General features: G+C 40.3%; 1 protein-coding gene across 1 annotated transcript in view; it reads left to right on the forward strand.

The window, feature by feature from the left end:
- The window catches only part of csmd3b (CUB and Sushi multiple domains 3b), a 253514-nt gene that overhangs the window by 126682 nt on the left and 107771 nt on the right, over positions 1–19061 (forward strand). The window contains exon 5 of the mRNA XM_028431853.1: positions 4708–4915. Coding sequence (XP_028287654.1) covers positions 4708–4915 — 208 coding nt within the window. The remainder of the gene's footprint in view (positions 1–4707; positions 4916–19061) is intronic.

Consider the following 19061-nt stretch of genomic DNA (forward strand, 5'->3'; position numbering starts at 1 on the left):
AAAGTTCTTAAATTTAACTGTAAAAATCTGATATTTATCTGTAGGTTTTGACATCTCAGCTGTCTGTGATGATGTGATGATGTGGTTGGCTGGCATTTCCTGGAAATACCTGGACAGAACAAGGAAAATTGAAGTTACAAAATAATGCAATTTCATAGCGATAAACATACATGTCCTGTTGGAATGGATGTCTTCATCTTTATGTCCAGGGTGTCTGAGGATGAAGAACATAAATGCTTGATCTCCTTCGTCAGTTCATTCCTGGGTGTCAAACACAAAACATTAATAGGTAGCCATTTCTTTAGCAGTCTAAAACCTCAGTGATCACTGATGGAAGTCTTATTCTCACTTTGATTGTGTTCTTTCTTGAGAAGGTTTATCAAAACAATGCTGCATTTTGGAAGCAAGTGGAATGAAGCCATGGAAATACACTACAGTTAGGTGTTATCTCTTATTGCCAAAAGCCTGTAAAACTTTTAAGTGTGAGGCAAATTTAGCCTCAGTCTTGTATTGTAGGAAATCAGTTAAACTGGTGTCAGTTTTTGACTTGAGAACAAAATTGTTTTAAAAGATAGAATTGATTCATTTCCTACTCCTAATTGGAGATTCAGAGATAACCATAATCCTTAATATAATAGCTTTAATTTTTTTAGGCAATGCACACAGATTTCGATTCATGGTTTTGAAAAGCAGATATCAAATCATTTAGTTTCATTTAACAATCAGTCCTATGTATTTTAGGTCTCCATTTTAAGCAGATTTCATTTATGAATAGCCTGTAGCTGCAGTGACCTCAGTGCTCTTTAGTTGTCTGCACAGATTAAATTAAATGCTTATTGGATTTTAAGATTTGTGCTAGAAGCTGATGAGACTCGTTGCAATGTAATGTAATAACATCCCATTCTTAGTCTCACTTCAGTTGGTGTGGATTAATAAAAAGGCAAGTTACAGGGTGTTTAAAAATTAGTACCGAAATAAATTTCACTGGGACCTCCTCTTTCCCTGAGGAAGTGTGACAGCACCAGGAGACGAAGCTTAGGTAGACACAGCAATATTTAACACCGCCACACAGATGTGTCATCATGATTGATGGAGCAAGCCATATCCAAAATTAGCAGGTGCAGCGTGCGAAGCTGACTAGTTCCATGTCAAGTCTGATGTACACACATTTAACAGAAGGTAATCAGAGCTGGCTATAGGTATGTCACCCTCCCTGTGTCAACACGCAACAAATGTCTCTTTTTATTAGAGCAGCTGCTCCTGAAGCGGTCTCTGCACAGCCCCACCATTACTACATGACACACAACAGAATTAGTGAGGATGCTAATTGGATCATGTGTCAGATAAAATTATCACATGGAGTCATTACGTGGTTTTCAGGCTTCCTCCAGTTGTCCCACAACATACTGTATATTAGCTATATTAGATTCTGCAGTGTACATACTGTAAGAGGTTCAAGAAGTATCAAAAATAAAAAAAATGAATGAGTCTCTCATTCACTGTACAAATGTATAAAATGGAGCTGGTGCTGCAGTGTCTCGTGTAGACGACTTTCAGCCAGGCCTGTGCTGCCCTTTTTGTAATGCTGCATGGTTAGATTCAAACAACAAAACAGCCTGTTATCACCAGAGGAACAACAGTAGTGATTTAAATTTTAATGCAATTCAAATGGCTGGTGCTTATGTAGCTACGTGCCCCTCTGTGGTGAATAAGTGCATCTAAAAATCTCCCAGCTGGGGTGGGACTCATCATGTCCAAGAAAAATATTGAGATGTTGTTACTTGACTCACAGCGCCCTCTTCATAAGTAAGTTACAAGGCCAGATGTATTACAGGCACATGATTGTTGTATCAACAATACTTTAATTGTGTTGTTGTTTTTTAGAATCTAGCTTGCTACCAACTACTGTCTACTGTATAATTCTAGTGGCCATCTGCAGCAGAGGAGGGTGTGTCATACACACAGAGGCACACAGTATAAATAGCAGAAAGCTGCCACAGGTTTTAAGGTTCTAATATCCATATCTCTGTTTGAACAGTTTCAAAGATTCCTTTCTGTTTGAATCTGTGGTTTTCAGCACATCTCTGCCTCTTTTATTGATTTCCTGATACGAATCAGTTCTGTTAATCTTTACACACCCATTTTCTGCCATTGTAATGGATTTTGACAGCACATAATCTCATATCCCAGGGCTGCTCAATTGTTAATTTCTTGTATTTTTTTGTATTTTCATTTCCTTTGCCTTAATAAGAGCCACACTTCAGTGCACCTTGAGGCCTTTCCTCCTGTCTGTCAACTGTCACTAGCACATCAATAAGCTGGAAGGCTAGAAGAGATGTGTGCATGTGTGCTGGTATGTGTGTGTGTGTATATATGTGGGTGCAGGTGCGTGTCCACCAGTGCTTGGGGACGTCCTGCTGTTGTCATGATAAACCGGTGACAGCTGTCATCCAGCATGCAGTGCTCTCTCCCACGGTGTGGGCACAAACACACACACACACCCACACACCCATACACCCACGCACACACGCCCGCAAGACTACTGCATCATTGCTGTGCTGCAGATGTGATGGGGTCTCAGCAGGTCTTGGTTTGGGGCGTTGGGTCATTTACACAAATCTCCTTAACTGTCTAGCTGTGGGGTGAGTGTCTGTTTGGTGAATGGTCTCTCTGTCAGTGCCTGTCCTGCCTGCCTGCATGCCTGTCTGTCTGTCTGTCTGTCTGTCTGTCTGTCTGTCTGTCAGTTTGAGAGAATTGTTACTTGATTAACCATGGATTTCTGTAATTCATTATTACACAGTAGTACATGTAGTTTGGGACAATACATGACTTATTTTTTTAGCAGCATCTGTGTATTGTTCCTAACTCCATTATCTGATCTGAAGAAACAGGCTCAGTATCTTAAAATTAATTTCAAACTACTTATTTTAATTTGATTTCTCATTTCCTCTCTGGCACCATTTCAATCTGATTCTTTATTCTTTGTTTCACTGTTTGTTTGTTTGTTTGTTTGTTTGTTCCTATTGATTTATGCCCCCCCCTATTAGTCTCTATGTATTTCCTGTCTCTACTCAGTGTTCTGTCCAACCTCTAATATCTTTTTTGCTAATGTTTCTATTCATTTTTATTGGTTATCATCTGTTGCTAGATGTGAGTCTCTCTCGGACCACAGTTACTCTCTTTACCCCTCCTGTGGGTGGAGTCTGGCTTGGTCCCTACCCTTATCACTGTCACCTGTACATGCGGCAGTGAACCTGAAGGATGTGCATGTATAGCTGACAGTGCCTGTCTGCACTCTTATATGGGACGTGTCTTCTTCTGTGTATCAGTGAGTGCAGTTTAAGGGACAACACACCTTTCTTCTGTAAATACAGATGATAGCGACATGTGATGCAGACTAATCTAAAGTCACGTGTCATCCCAAATTGCACTTACTGGTATGTAGGAAAATGCGTGTCTGCTCTAAGAGTGTGTTACATGCAGTGTTACCTCTTCTATGTATAATTATAAATTATACAGCTATAATTTATACCATGTTTACAGTTGGACTTGTACGCTCTCAGAAAAAAAGGTTCAACATTGTATCTTTTATCACTGAGGGGTGCTGGCAAGGCTCAGTTTGCTTTTGCTAAATACAATATAAAAATACGTGGACGTATCTGAAGAGATTGGAGAAAAACAAAGTATTTGGAAAAAGTGAACTGAGCTCCAAATTAAGCTCCCCCAGTGACACAACAAGGTCCAATGTAGTATGTTTTTTCTCAGTGAGTGTATCTGTATAAATTATATGTGTATAATTTATGCCGTGTGCACAGCGCAATCCATGTGTCTTTATCTGTTATACAGTAATCTATACTACTATCAATTATCAGATGTGATCACCAATTACTAATTAGAAAATCAGGCAAATAAATTGTCACATCTGTTCTACATGTTCTGAAACAAATCTCATTGATAGACTGACTCCAAACCAGCTAATTGGGGAAAAAACAAAAAAATAAAAGCATCATCTCTAAAGTTCCTAGGTGGTGATTGGAGGAGACGAGAGCGGAGCTCTGTGATTGGAGAGGCAGAAAAACTTATGATTGGAGGAGAGGACAGCAGCTCTGAGTGTGACAGGAACTACAGCCTAACCCCTAAACCCCATCCTTAATTCTAACGGGCTAAAAGAAAGCTATGCTACTCTTTATAATGAAACAGCCCTTAAAAATAAGGACTGTTAAAACAGCGTCATATCTACTTCATATCTGAAGTGTGATGTGAGAGTTCCATATTTTTTTGGTTTTGCTAATCTGACTTGACAGATGTCATTAGAAAGCCATCCATTTCTAACACTCAAGCCACAAAATAACATTCAGAGTAAAGAGTGTACATGTAATACTAAAAATTAGGGGAACTGAGAAAAACCGCCTCCTATAGGGAGAGAGTTGGGGAGTTGGGCTGGCTGACCTGTAATCTGCTTGAGCGGTAGCGAAAGAAACTGTAGAAGTAATAAGGTCTTAATTTCTAATTGGGTTATAAAACTGGATCTGTTTCATTCATTTGTGAATTGATTAACCTAATCTTATATAGCTGAGAGAAAAAAAAGCAATTTACTCTAAAAGCAAGAAATTCAATTTTTCAAAAAAAAAAAAAAAGTCCGCCCCTCGGTCCCTCCTCCTCTCCCTAACCCAGGTTTTCTATTTGTCACTCTGATTTGATTGACAGCTGAGGACACATGTGGGGGCACTGTGAGGGGCGGCAGTGGGGTGGTGACCAGTCCCGGTTACCCCGGCAACTATGGTAACCAAGCCGACTGTACTTGGATCCTATTGGCCGAACCTGGAGACACCATCTCTGTCATCTTTACAGACTTCCAGACGGAGGAAAAGTATGACTACCTGGAAGTGGAGGGCTCGGAACCGCCAACCATTTGGTGAGTCACTGTATTTATTTATTCACTTGTGTGTGTGTGTTGTCTCTTGTTATTCATTATGTAAACGTGAAAGTGACAAAACTGAGTGTTGGTGGAGCGATGAGTCATGGTTCAGTGTTTAATTGCAGAAGGGTGCAGGACACATTTCCAGGTGGAAGACATGTTCAATTAGGCCTGTGGTGAAAATTATAAACACGGGCATGTGGCACAGCAAAACTGGGCAGTAGGGTGTAACCTGAAAAGTGTGGATGAATATCAGTTACTACATGTCATAAACACAGGCTGGGTAAATGTAACATATCAAATAACATGCATAAATACAGACATAGAGCAACAGGACAGAAGTATTGTAGTAACAGAAGCGTCTTGTGTGAGAGGTTTTGGCACATATTGGATGATCCTAATACTTGGTTGACATTTCTGACTTGACATTTCTGCGGTGTAGTCACGTAGACGCCCAGTTTATGGTACAATTTAACCACAATTGGAGTACAGTAATAAAAAGTGAGAATGGGTAATAAAAAGAAGCTAGAACTCGAGTAAGAACAGGTAATAAAAAGAAAACATTATTACAGATATAAAGTGCATTTTTTTATCTCTGGTTCTTGAGGTTTTTTTTTCTTTCTTTCTTAAATGGATGAAATAAATAAATAAATAACCTGTTGATGTATGACCTGTGTGTGTCAGGTACAGACTTCCTGCATATATCACACAGGAATAAACTGATCGGTGCTATTAGGCGTTTTACAGCCTTCCGTCTGTTTTCAGATGGTTCACTCATAACAATATTTTATTGCTCTGGCTGATTATTGATTGTTGGTAAATGAGGGTATTGATCAGCCATTGCTGTTGTAGTAACCAATTTGAATCTAATCATGGTCTGGGATATTAGTGTGTGTGTGTGAGAGAGAGAGAGAGAGAGAGAGAGAGAGAGAGCGTGTTTGTGAATGGTCAATGCTTTTTTAGGAAAAAAGGCCATGCAGACCATGCTGCTCACTCATGATTACTCATGTGATGTGTATGTGGATGCATGTGTTTATGTGTGTGTGTTTTTTCTACTTTTGAGGACACGCACCAGAGTCAAGACCCACCTACTGGGGGCACGTTGTGCATCTCAAAAGCTGTGAGAGTGTGTAATTGCACTCATAATCAAGCAGGCATGGCTCCGAATGCTGCTGCTAATGCTAGGAAATTATGATACAGTAAATCACGCTGGTTACCAATCAGGGTCTGCTGATCACATTTTATCACTTGTGTTTATTCACACTTTCTGTCAGTGGCTGCATAAAATTTATGCTAAGCATGCCACAGTAAACCAAAGGTTATGACCGATGGTATTATAATTCTGCACCCTGCATGATGGACATGCTTTAAACAATATTACTCATTAGGAAGATGATGATTTATAATATTGCTATGTTTATCTATAGTTGTTCTGCTTCTGAATTAAATTAAACAAAGTATTTAAATGTGATAAAGGATGTCAGCCATTATTGACTCTTAATAATCTCCCAAGCATATTCTGAATATAGACAATTTCTTTGTCCCATAAAATGAAACGTGCAGTGGTGGATCCACTTTGTCTGCATGCCATTTGTGATTACCACAAATTCACAATGAAAAGGAGAAACTATATCATTTTAACACAATTAATGAATTTGTGACACATTCCCAGGAGGCATACGGCCTTTACATAATTTGTAATGCGCTTTCATTTTGAGCTGGGAGCAAATAACAAAACCTTACCGCTGTGAAATATGACCATCTGAGCAGTATTTACGAGCAGTATTTATTGCTCAGATTTAGACTGTTGGCCTTTGGGAGGAAATGTGTTGGTGGCTGGTAGCGTGTGATTTAGTCTGACTGTCTGTCTCGGCTCATGTGATGTACTGCTGTTTAGTCATTTGCTTGCTGAATTAACTCTGCCGTCCCATACAGCATGCTGAGGTCAATGTGCTGATGCTCTCTTATCATTGGTCCTCTCCAGCAGCCGCGGTGATAATGTGCTCTTGGTTTTCTGTTGAGAAGAAAGACAAACAAACACACAGCCTGTTGTTATTGTTGTAGTTTAGCTTTTCTCACAGCATAAGAACTTCAAACACATTATATTACACTTAATGTATAAATTAAAGATTTTGTTAGTGCTGTATATGAATGTATGCTGAGACATAAAGGCCAGGATCTCTAGGGAAGCATATTGATTTATGACTTGAAAAATTTCAGTTTGTTGTAGGTCAACAAAGGATGTTACCTGCATAAGTGGGTACTGATAGTATAATCTATATTTGTCTAATGTGTTGTGCCTTCATGTTATAATTAATTCTGATCATAAATCTTTTACACTTAAAAATGTGACAAAAAAATCTGCATCTCCATTAGGGCTGCAACAACTAGTCGACTAGTCTACAGCTAAATTAGTAGTCGACGGGTTTGTTAGTGATGTCATCGGATGCAGGTGTAACACGTTTGCGGCAGGAAATTATTCTCTGGCTTGTGGTGTAGCAGGATGGTTGGTGCTTTGGGTGCAAGAGGTCCTGGGTACGAAACTATGATGAGCCGTCGGCGTGTAGGAAAAGGTGCGCTAGATTATATGAGAACCGTGTGGAGTCAACCATAATGCATGTAGGACAGATGTGGGAATGAGTGAGCGGACACACACACCTCTTTTTTTCCCCTTAAAAAAAACAAGGCAAGTGAAGCAGTTTTATACATTAAAGTGGCAGCAACGTCAAATTAGCGGTCCAAAGTTGTCGACTATTAGTTGACCAGTCATTAAGGTAGTCGATGGCTAGTTGACTATTAAAATAGTCTTTAGTTGCAGCCCTAATCTCCATTGCATTTTGGACTTCCATACATTTGCAGTGAGTCCTCATCCTGGACCTGGCAGCATGTTATCCCTCTTAAAGCTCTAGAAGGAGCTGAAAATGGTTACAAATCAGATGGCATTGATTTTCTACTTAGGTTCAATTCAACGAATAGAGACCAATCTCATCCATTCACATGTGCTGCTGTGTACGTGTCTTCTTCGGTGCTTAAGTGTCTGCGCTCGTTTGCATGTGAGTGCGTCCATAATTAAGTGTGTGTAATGCGTGTTGCATCTCCCTATCTCAGCCTGTACGGTAGTGTCAGTCCTCTTTGTCCTCCAGCAAAACTCCTGACGCTTGATATTGACAAAAAGTCACTGCGTAAACAAAACTGTTTTCATGCCCCTACTTTGTAAACAACCTTTATTTATGTATTGGTCTTATCAGGATGATGATAGTTATGAACGGTTAAGGGACACATTGAAATGATATTATACAGCAGAGGGAGTAAGGCAATATGTCAAAATAAATGTAGCTTTTAGAGAATTTTGTGTTCCTCCCCTGTCAGATAGAAATGTGAACCACTTTTCAGCTTTTCATATGAGAGCCTCGTATCACAGGGACATTATTTTGAGGTTTTCTTGATGACAGACCCTCACCAATGAGAATGCCATTAGCCCTGTTAGCACTCAGCAGATGGAAAATCAGGCCAGCTGTTTCTGGTTAAACTGACAGGAGTCTGTTGACAGTCGCCTTTTTCTTTGTAAATGATGTTTTCCCAAGGCCTGTTTGAGGCAACGCATGCACACAGCAAAACCTGGCCAGATGCTGCGTGCATAACAAAAGACAATAAAGAGCACCTGGCTGCTGCTGTTGTTGTTTGGAGCTTATTCAGCAGTGGTTTGAACCAATGAGAACCCCAGACTCTGCATTATTGCTAAATGTCAGACTATTGTTAGAAATACATTGGCTTGTAAATCTCACCTATATGACTTGGCTAATCAGAGAGAAGTCCCAAAACTCATAACATCATTTCTATGTGGCATTTTAGTCCATGTGGTGTGAGCAAATGAGATCCTTTATTGTGGGCACAATAAACATGCAGATGATCTAATATTCTAGTATATGAGTATCAGCATACCTGTAATGGCTGGCAATAAATCAAACCTGCTGTGATATGTTTCTGAAAAGATAATAAACGCCTATTGGAGCTGGAATGGGTGCATTAGCTCTTGTAAAGTTTTACACATTTATTCTTTTGTGGCACAATAGTCTTTATTAATACCGGGGCATCCTGCCTGATTCCTCCGAAATTGCCTCACAACACCGAGTGCTAATATACTAATTTTCATTGGTAATTTAGGAGAGATGCTAATAGCTAAAATGCTAATTTCCAGTGGCAATTAGCAGAGAAAGCTAATGGCTGCTTTTCTAATATGTGAGTGTGAGGAGGAATTTGTTATGTGTTTATCAGTTGCTGCAGGGCTGTCAACTACAGCTTCACACATACACACACACACAAAAGATGTCAATGTAACCTACATCCATGTACACACACACACACACACACACACACGAACGCTGTTCAAAAACATGCACACTCACTGAGACTTTCTTCTTCTCATGCAGACACTTGTGCTTCATCAGTATGCAGAGAGTTGCACTCGCGCCTATGAGAGAAGTATATCGCTGTGAGCTAAATGCCTGTAATCCTAGCCAAGCACTACACACACACACACACACACACACACACTTTTTATGTTTTGTTGTTTCAGAATCAGTTGCCCTTGAAACCAAGTAGAGCATCTTAAATAGAGAATGTCTCTCCATTTGTAGCTTACCATACCTGCCTTACTCTCACTATCTATCTGTCCGTCCATCCGTCCGTCCTACATCCTTCCTTCATCCATCCATCTTCACACTCTTTGGTGCGCTTACTTAGTGCACCTACTTGACAGCTCATCACAAAGTTTCTAGTAATGGTGCACTGGGCTTTTCAAAGTCTGTCATTTACCAATCTCCTGCTTGTCTAGGAAATGTTATTTAGGGCCGCTAAAAATTAATTTTGTCAGGTTTGAGATGGAGTCGAAGCCTTGTTGCCAAGTGCCTGGAGTCATATCACTGTAGGCGGGCCAGTTTAGCAGACAGTTAATTCTGCTCTGACACCACAGTGTGACACTGATATTCACAATGTGTACAAGATTCACTCTGCAATTTACATACTGTGTGTGAAAAAGACAACCACATGTCAATATGTACAGCAAATGACATGAAAAACATGCATGATTCCACAATACAGCTGCAAAAGCAAAATATAAATATTATAAATATATAATATATAATATTATAAATATTTACATTCTCATGTGTAGCCATACAGAGTGTTAGCTCAATCAGAGCATGTCAGAGCATGTCATTTGTACATAGTTTACTTCTGGCAGATACCTGGTTGGGACGTTCCAGCCTGTCTCCAGCCTGTGGGGGTGGCCTCCTTTCTGCTTGAGCATATTTAGGTTTTAAACATGCCCATTGAATAGGATGACACAGAGCTAGATTAGACTACAACATCTAGCATGTCCACACCAAAAATGGCTTGTGTCCTGCCTTATCTACAAGCAACACCATGACAGGTATGACCAACCTGCTGATACTGTTGATTTAATGGAGAGAACAAACAGCTAAGTACTGTATGATTGGAACAAGTCCAGGTTACTCCCTGAGATATAAACCCAGTTTCTCCAGCATCATCAATCAAAATTTACTTGTTCTGTACAGTGCTGAAATTGGTCTGTTCTTGTTCTTGGCTCAGCTGCGTGTTCTTCTTTCTGTTCTATAAAAATATCATAACACTTCACATGTTAGCGTGAACTTGCTTGAGAGATCAGCTCTGCTCAAGGCATTAGCATTCGTTTGAGAGATGGTAAAGGAACTGTGTGTACAAGACAAAGAGAGAGTGTGTGTGTATGTGTGGGTATGTGTGTGTGTGTGTGTGTGCGTGAGTGATGTTATGCTTGCCGAGTGCTAATCAATGCTGCTGGCAGAGAGGATGCTGGGATAGCGGCACCATCCCGAATCGGAAATAGAGCGGTGACCTTGAACGCAAACACACACAAACACACACACACACATCAGATTATATTAAAGATATATGGTGAGGTACAGTAATTCTGCTCCAGACTTACACTTCCACATGCAAGTTTGTCATAGCTCAGTGATGCAAACAACTCTTATGTTGCAATCGATGGTCAGTTTGGTCTGTTAGAGCAACAGCTTTGCATTTGTAGCCTCTGTGGGTAGCAATACAAACTTCTCTGTGCAGAAGTGACCCACTGTTGGTGATAAGGAGCAACAGCATGTCTTTTGTTTCTTGTGCAGGCACATAAGGAGCACCTGCTGTGCAAAGTCTGATCCAACTGACCAGGTCCTGTGTACTTAAAGGCTCTGCTCTCTGCCACTGAGGTTTCAGAGATGTTGTGGGTGAGGTGTTAGTAGTTTTAGAGGCCTTGAGCATATAAGCCGGGGGCAGTAATAGTGTTTTTTATGATCACATTGTTCATAGATCAGGTGAGTTTTCACATTTTTTTTTTCAAAAGCTGTGAGGTGTAGGATTCACTTCGCTGCGCCTCTTAACCAGCAGGATGCAATACAGAGCAGTTGAAGATCAGCAAAGTCAAGTTATAAACTCTTATAATAAAATAAATACACATTGAAATACACACTAAAATATTTATATCCTTCATTGCGTTTGTTAAACATTGCTATGAATTCCACAGGACTACCTGCATGATGTGCAGCATTATTGTTGCTGTAGTCATCACAGTAATTTAAGACAATGCCTCACACAGACACACAGGAAAGCATTTTGTTGTTTAATTCCTTTTTTTCAAAAATGAACTGCAGCAAATCACAACAAGCCTTTATTTCAGAGTCAAGGAGGACTCCATTAGCAGCGACATTCATAGGCCAAACGGCTCTCATAGAGCGCTTGTAAACAAGTTCATGATGGAGACTATTTTCCTCTAAATCTATTTGCAACATTGGGCTTATATCTTGTAGCAGTGACCTTCACTTTGTTTCTCTAGGGGCATCAATTTTTAAATCCAATTTCTGGGCAGCCCAAAGCATAATTTAAGTCTACAAGCCTTTTGTCTAGGCAAATTTACACTGTTATTAACCTGCACCTTTGATGGGCTTTGAAACAAATTACTACGAATCTTTTGGGAAAAGACCTTTTTTTTTTACAGGAGAGGGAAAATGAGAGGACAATGAGAGAGGTGTCATGGTGTTTTAGGCAGGTAGTGTTAGGTCACGCAGAAGAAGACGAGAGCAGTGAAAAGACAGGAGACAAGAGAGGAATGGGTAGAGAAGAGGAGCCGAAAAGGGCAATTGGGGTGACAAGAGGAGCCAGGAGAGAAGAAGTGGAGATGAAAGGTAAGAAGGTGAGGTAGAGAGGAGACGAAAGCAGAGGGGCAGAATCAAGGACGAGGGATGGGGGAGATGAGACTTGACAGGAGAAGAAAGGTGGAAAGAAAAATAAGAGGAGTAGAAGGGGGAGACACAAAAAGAAACAGCCATCAGGGGGACTCATGGGGGAGGAAAGAGGTTGTAGACAGAAAGAGACAGACACTGAGAAGAGCTGAGAAGGACACGCACAAAGTAACTTTATCTGACAGGTGCTACCTGTGCATAAAGCTGAGAATGCGGCAATTAAATCAAAGCCATGTAAACAGCTTAATCCATTGTTTCTTTAACACACTGTAGGTCGTATAGAGGATTAAAATGTGTGGGGGACTGTGAAATTAGCCGCATTATATGAGGATTGTGAGAGATGTAAACACCATACGCTGACTAAATTTGTCCATCTGACTTTTCCCAGTATGTGCAGCTTGCCCGTTATATGGGAGTGTTCATTTTTAGAGCTACTGTCTTTTTCATAACTGGCATTATTGTCTCAAATCTGGAAGGATACTTTGACAAGAGCTGCTGAAAAAGACAGCCAAGGAGACGCACATTAGCATTTTTTTAGTTTACTAGTTTATTATAAGGAAGGGGGGAAAAGCACATGACAATTAATTCAGTCACACACACACACACACACACACACACATACACACACTATGCAAGATTGCATTAAGATGAGTATATTAAGATAAATCTTCTTCTGTTATGCATGTAAACAGCTTAATCAAATTACTCTTAGAATCAAAGTATGCTCTATAATTAGATTAGTGTTTGATAATTAGATTACAGTGTTTATGCAAACAAAGTCACGTTACACACATTCAAGCAGGATTTAAAACAACTCAAAATAGGTCATTTCCTCTGCAGGGCATTGAGACTTCATTCCAGTGAACACCATGACGGAGCTAAATCCTGATGAACTTAGATCCATTTGATGTTGCATTTCTTTTCTTTTTTTTAACTGTCACCTACACTATTGCACACATAGAGTAGATGTTACTGCTGTTCCGTATTGTGAGGGGGGCCAAATGAGGTGGTTTGGTGGGTCCCTGATAAGAATGGGCTTCTCTTGGGTGCCCCCTTTTAGAGGTCTACCAGCCAGCCATGACCAGCTGAATGGAAACCCTGGGACTGAGGGAGAGACCAAGGACTTGCATAAGTAATTACAATAAACATGTAGACACACACACTTGGTTAGGTTTAGAATACATCATGGGTTAAAATCTGCATGTTTACAACAAGCTTCTAGAGATTTTAAACGTTTTTACTCACACTCCTGCAGAAAGATGCTTAAAAACCCCCAACGCCACAGTTGTCCTCAGAAAGATGTACTCTGATATTAATTACCTTGAACACATGCCATTACATGTGGGACAGAGATCAGGGATAGAGTTTTATAGGTCACTGTTCCCGTAGGCAGAAAAAATTTGGTATTTACCATCCCCACAGCAAATAACCTTTGCAGGTGTTGCTAAGCCAAACCCAGAGGGCCAGGCCAGAGGTTGAGGACCACTGGAGCATGATATGTAGTTGTGGCAGGCCACAGCAAATTAATTCTGCCATCGTAAATACACTGTCACTGTCATTTCCTGGACTAAAGCCAGTATGCGCGTGTGAGACACACACACATACACACGAGAAGGGAACATGATTATACTCTAGTAACATTAAAAATTTAGTATTACCACCATATATACCGTTCACATTACAATTTGTTGAAGTGAATCATGTATGTGGACACAGGAACATCAGTGCACTTCTTCTTTCAATGATTTCCACAACCTGGCTGCAACGATGTGATGCGAAGGTCAGGCACAGCTCACCACTGGCATTCCAGTTCATTTCAAAAGGAGTTTAATGGGGTTAATGGCAGACCCTAACAGGCCTGACACAATAAAGTCAGAAAGCAAGTGATGTTTCTCAAACTAGGGGACACAAATTTGCTGCTAACAGGCAGGCCTTTCTCAAAACTCTCCAAGTTTTAATGTTTAAATTATTAATATCTGCCTTTTTACATATGGTCCACAGCCACCCACTCATGTTTTATTTCAGCGCTCCACTGTCTGTGAACAAGACAAGTTTTAAAAACACCTTGCTGCTCTATGAAGAGGCGAGCAAGGAGGAGGAGAGAAATTTAGATGAGATAAAGGGAAGGGAGGGAGAGACAGAGCAGGGTCCTGTTGTGAACACTGATTACTCTCTGCCCACTTGAGATGGATGGAGAGAGACGCTGCAGGCATGCTCGCGCAAGCACGAACACGCACTCGCATAAACAACGCGCACAAATGCATAAATACACAACCTATATAAACAATCGTGTGCACAGACACAAAGACACACACATACAAGTTCTCTGTCTCTGTATACTGATTGATGATGGCTCCGTGGAGACCACTTCCAGCCCAACACTCCTGCAGTGTGTGTGTGTGTGTGCGTAATGCCTGTATGTGGCAGCGAATTTTCGCCCCTCCAGAATGTTCACGTGTCTTGCTGGTATATTGTATGGCAGTTCCCACCTGTCTTAATTAGAGGAGGCTATTAAGACAGATTGCCTGATTAAGTAGCATTCCCCTTCCGTAATGAATAGCCACACACATACATGAGCATACAAAAGTTAATTTTGGTTAGCATATCCCACATGACCCACAGGGTATGAATTCTGCATGTGTGTGTCGACAGCTTTCCGGTCTCACAATCTGCTTCGTGTTGCCACAGGTTCGTCTCTCTTGCATGTAAGATGTCAAATCAGCTTAATCAGAGCAGCCACAGTTTAGCAGCTCATGTCGAAATGACAGTGAGCAGAGACATCAAAGCTTTCCTCAACACCTTTCCTTTACCTTAATGAGTCCAAATGAATAGAAATGTGAACGTGGCAAATGCGTCCATTAAGAGAATTGCTATTACTGTAATGTACGGTAATGTCAAGGAAAGATGTGAAGAGCAATATGAATATTAAGGTGCTTACAGAATCAAGCGGATTTCTATGTTGAAAAGATTCGGATAAACACAATAAGCTGATTGCCTCTTCAGTTGTTGCTAAGCACTTTAAAATGCTCCTAGTCTAATCTTCAGCAGAGATTGAATGTAATATTGTGTTAAAACTTATCCTTGGAGTTATTTTCTTAAAGCTATTTCAGAAAATAGTTGCAAAGTATTCACAAAGTGCACTAAAACAAATTTAGTTTTGGATTAGTTGCTAGGTTTCGTGTGTGGCAGAAAATAACTTTTAATTTCAATCTTGTTGATGTTTTATTTATAAATTACGCACATTTAAATTTGATTGTGAGTAATGCGGTTTTGTGATGACATTCTGCTTAAACACTGAGATGAATAATTAAAAACCAAACACACAAAGCAGTGTACCTCTGTCAGACTCCCTGTGTGTCCCCCCCCCCTCTCTCTTAGATCCATCTCTCTCCCTGTCCCACTGTCTTACCTCCATCGATCTTTGCCGCCTTCCACCTTCCTTCCACTCTTTGCTTCTTTATTTCCTCCCTCTCCTCTTTCATTCCCATACTGCCAGTGAAATAGCTGGTTTGTTTTTTCTTTTTTTTTTCTGGAGGAAGAGAGGCTCCGAGGATGGATGGGAGGATGGTAGACAGAGAGATGGAGAGAGGGAGAGATGCTCTTTTGGTCTAGTGTATTTAATCAATTATGTTCTCTCGCTCCCTCCGGCAACTCTCCACTTGATATTTTCTCTCCTGCAGACACACACACACACACACTCATACACATTCACATACACAAACACATAAATGTTCACACACACACACCACCCGTCTCTGTATTATTTCCTCCATACAGTTATTGTAGCTGAACATGAAACACAGGAAGCCTTCAGAGGTCTTCATCCTGCTTGCCCGATAAGATTGATGACTTTCAGATAACAATAGTTGTTTTGAAACCTCTAAGCCTATTACAGGGGCAGCCATTGTTGGTGGTTGATTGCTGACAGCTCCTATGAAATTTTAGCTATTAGAAAACAAAAGAAGCTAGTTCATTGACCTCATTAAGAAAGGCTGTAGAAGGCAGAAATAATTTGTTGTGATTAAATCACTAGTTTAAAGTTTGTTTTTTGAACCACTAGTATGTCGGAGCCACCTGCACCCACCTGTCACTCAAAGTATAATTGATATTTAAATAATTGTTTATTTAGAGTTGCAAAAATATTCATCTATGTGGAAGTGGAAATTATCTATAGAGACGTCGACATGTCACATGTCATGTTTTTGTGGAGTGAATTGATTTTGAGCCACTGTCAAGTGGCTGCCATTGGAGTCACCTCACTGAGCCTCAGGAAACCTCTAAGTGACGGAAGTTTCATCCATTTTTTAAATCACTTATCAGATGTTTGAAAGCTGTAGGCTTCAGTAGAAAGCTTGTATACCCCCCCAAAAAAGCATGTCATTGGTATGAATGTTGACAAGGAGCACTTTGACTATATAGAATGAAATGCGCAGATACATCTTATCATGTATGAGTGTGTTTTGTGTCTCTGTCACTTTCAAAATCACAGACTAAAGACACCATGTCAGACCACAGTATTTAAAGTAAATAAATAAATAAATGAATAAATCACTGGGGCCCCTTTCAGGATGATCTATAATACCTCAGGGCTGCTCTGAAGTGCTTTTATAGCAGATATCTGGGGAGAACACTTAGCAGTCACAGAGAGAAGCCATCAGCATAGATGAATGGTTTAATAATGCATTACAAATTGTCCACATGGGAAAAATCAGCTAGTTTTTCAGCTTTGGAAGTATTAAGTTACAAGATTCATTCTAGGTTTTAATTATCAACGTCAGTAGGCGGTAGGAACACACTGAATGTTTTTTTTCATATTTCTGTACATTCATCCGTACAACCTGTGCAGTCACAGGACTACATCTCAGAAATATTAAGACAAGCAGCAGTAGGGGGAGGCACGTCCAGCTGTTGTGGGGATAGAGACTGGTGACCTTTCCATTTACGGCTTCTTGAGTGGTATTTTTTAATTATACCTTCATTGCACAGCTTGGACTTGTTAAGTGCTTTCAATGCATGTAGTTAAATATTTTATTGTTTCACACATGGGCCTTCTGTATGGATGTACAAGTTAATTCCTGTTTTAATATTAGAACAGACTGAATATGCACACAGTTTTCTCTGGGTAATAATGTCATATAGCAGGAAGCCTAAGACGAGCTGTAAACATCATAAAATGTGTACAAGAGTAACTATAAACAGAGACACGCACACGACAAGTGAAGACATTAAAAAGTAGGTGGCTGAAACTGTTGAAGTCACATCATCTCTTTAACTCCATAACCAACACTGTAGTTAGATGGCAACAAACACCAGCTGGGTATTCTTGGCCCTTACAGGCTGCATCAGAGAGCCAGTGTAAAGAGGACAGTGAGCCTGATGCGTACCCCCCTCTCCTAAGTCTCATCAACTCATCATGTGGACATGGGCACACATGTTAATCAGCTGACCAGGGTGCATGTTTGACATGACGATGGAGTCCCCCGTACGGTGAAGGAGAACTTTTAAATCGCCTAAACCTTTGCATTGCACTGCTCTGTATCTGAACACTGGTAGTGACTTAACCTCTGTCTGTACTGGTCACATTAGTGTTCAGAGCTCTTTATCTGGAAAAGGTTAATCTATTTTGGGTACTTGAGAGCTGGTATTCATGTGGACGCTGCATTCTGTTATAGTTATTATGAAGTGTTTGTAATAGTTTCTTTTTACATACACGCCATGTTCTCTGATCTTTTTCTGTTAGACACATTAGTGCTGCCTTAGCTCCGATCAATGCTGATAAATAGATTACTTCATGTATTGACATTTGAAATTTGTAAATCTACAGAATGAATGAACTGCCTGGTCCAGCTTATAGACTAATTCTGCATTGATTTACTATATCATAGTCAATATAAACCCAATTTCAGTAGTCTTTCAGAATATGATCCAGGTTGGCAAAAGCATTGTTATGATTATGATCATTCTGAATTGCTGCATTTACTATACAAACAATAGTTTATCTTTATTTGTGCAACAAAGCAACAAACTGAAAAACGATTTCATGTTCCAGCCCAGACACATCCCAGCGCATAGTGCATGCATGATGTTAACCTATCTACAGCTGTGTCATTGTGTTGTTGTAGTAGTACTGTTAAATGCAAATGAGAATAAACTGCATGTATCTAAAACCGCTGGGTGCCTGTGTGTGCGAGTCCGCTTGTGTGTGTGACTAATAGCAGACATCAGAGAATCCTACTGATCTAGGGCACAAGGTGACCCTCTCTCTGTTCACACACACACACACACACAGACACACCTTTGAAAACACCTGCTCAGCATTCTTGTGTTCCACTTTTTTTTAACCACTGTATAAGAGTGTACTGGTGTTGGATAGTTTTGTATACACTACAGTATAATGCCACCATGGTGTGTGTGTAAGCATGCATTTGTGTGTGTGTGTGTTGATATTATTGGACTGCAGGTAAGGTTTATAGAGGGAGACAAGTGAACATGAGAGGGCAGTCGGCTTCACTTGCACACACCATGTATATGTGTGTGTGTCTACCTTTGTGTCTCAAGTGTAACAGCCAAGGTGATATTACTAAAAATATGTCTAAGAAAATGTAATGGGGAGGGAGCACCTGTTGGCCAACACTATGAGATGAAAGCACCATACATCAAAGACGTGATGTATAGAAGGGGGTTATTGCCAGTGCAGATTGGATAGATATTTGAACGCAGCTGTTTTATTCTCTGCGTGTCAAATGCTGCCAGCGGTGACCTAACACTCTTCACGAGAGCCTTGTTCATATTCTGAGCCAATTAGAGGATCTTATCCTCACTCCTTGATGAAAGTGTTGCAAATTGGGTCCTAT

Source organism: Parambassis ranga, chromosome 2, assembly GCF_900634625.1.
Source record: "Parambassis ranga chromosome 2, fParRan2.1, whole genome shotgun sequence".
In the NCBI taxonomy this organism is placed as follows: domain Eukaryota; kingdom Metazoa; phylum Chordata; class Actinopteri; family Ambassidae; genus Parambassis; species Parambassis ranga.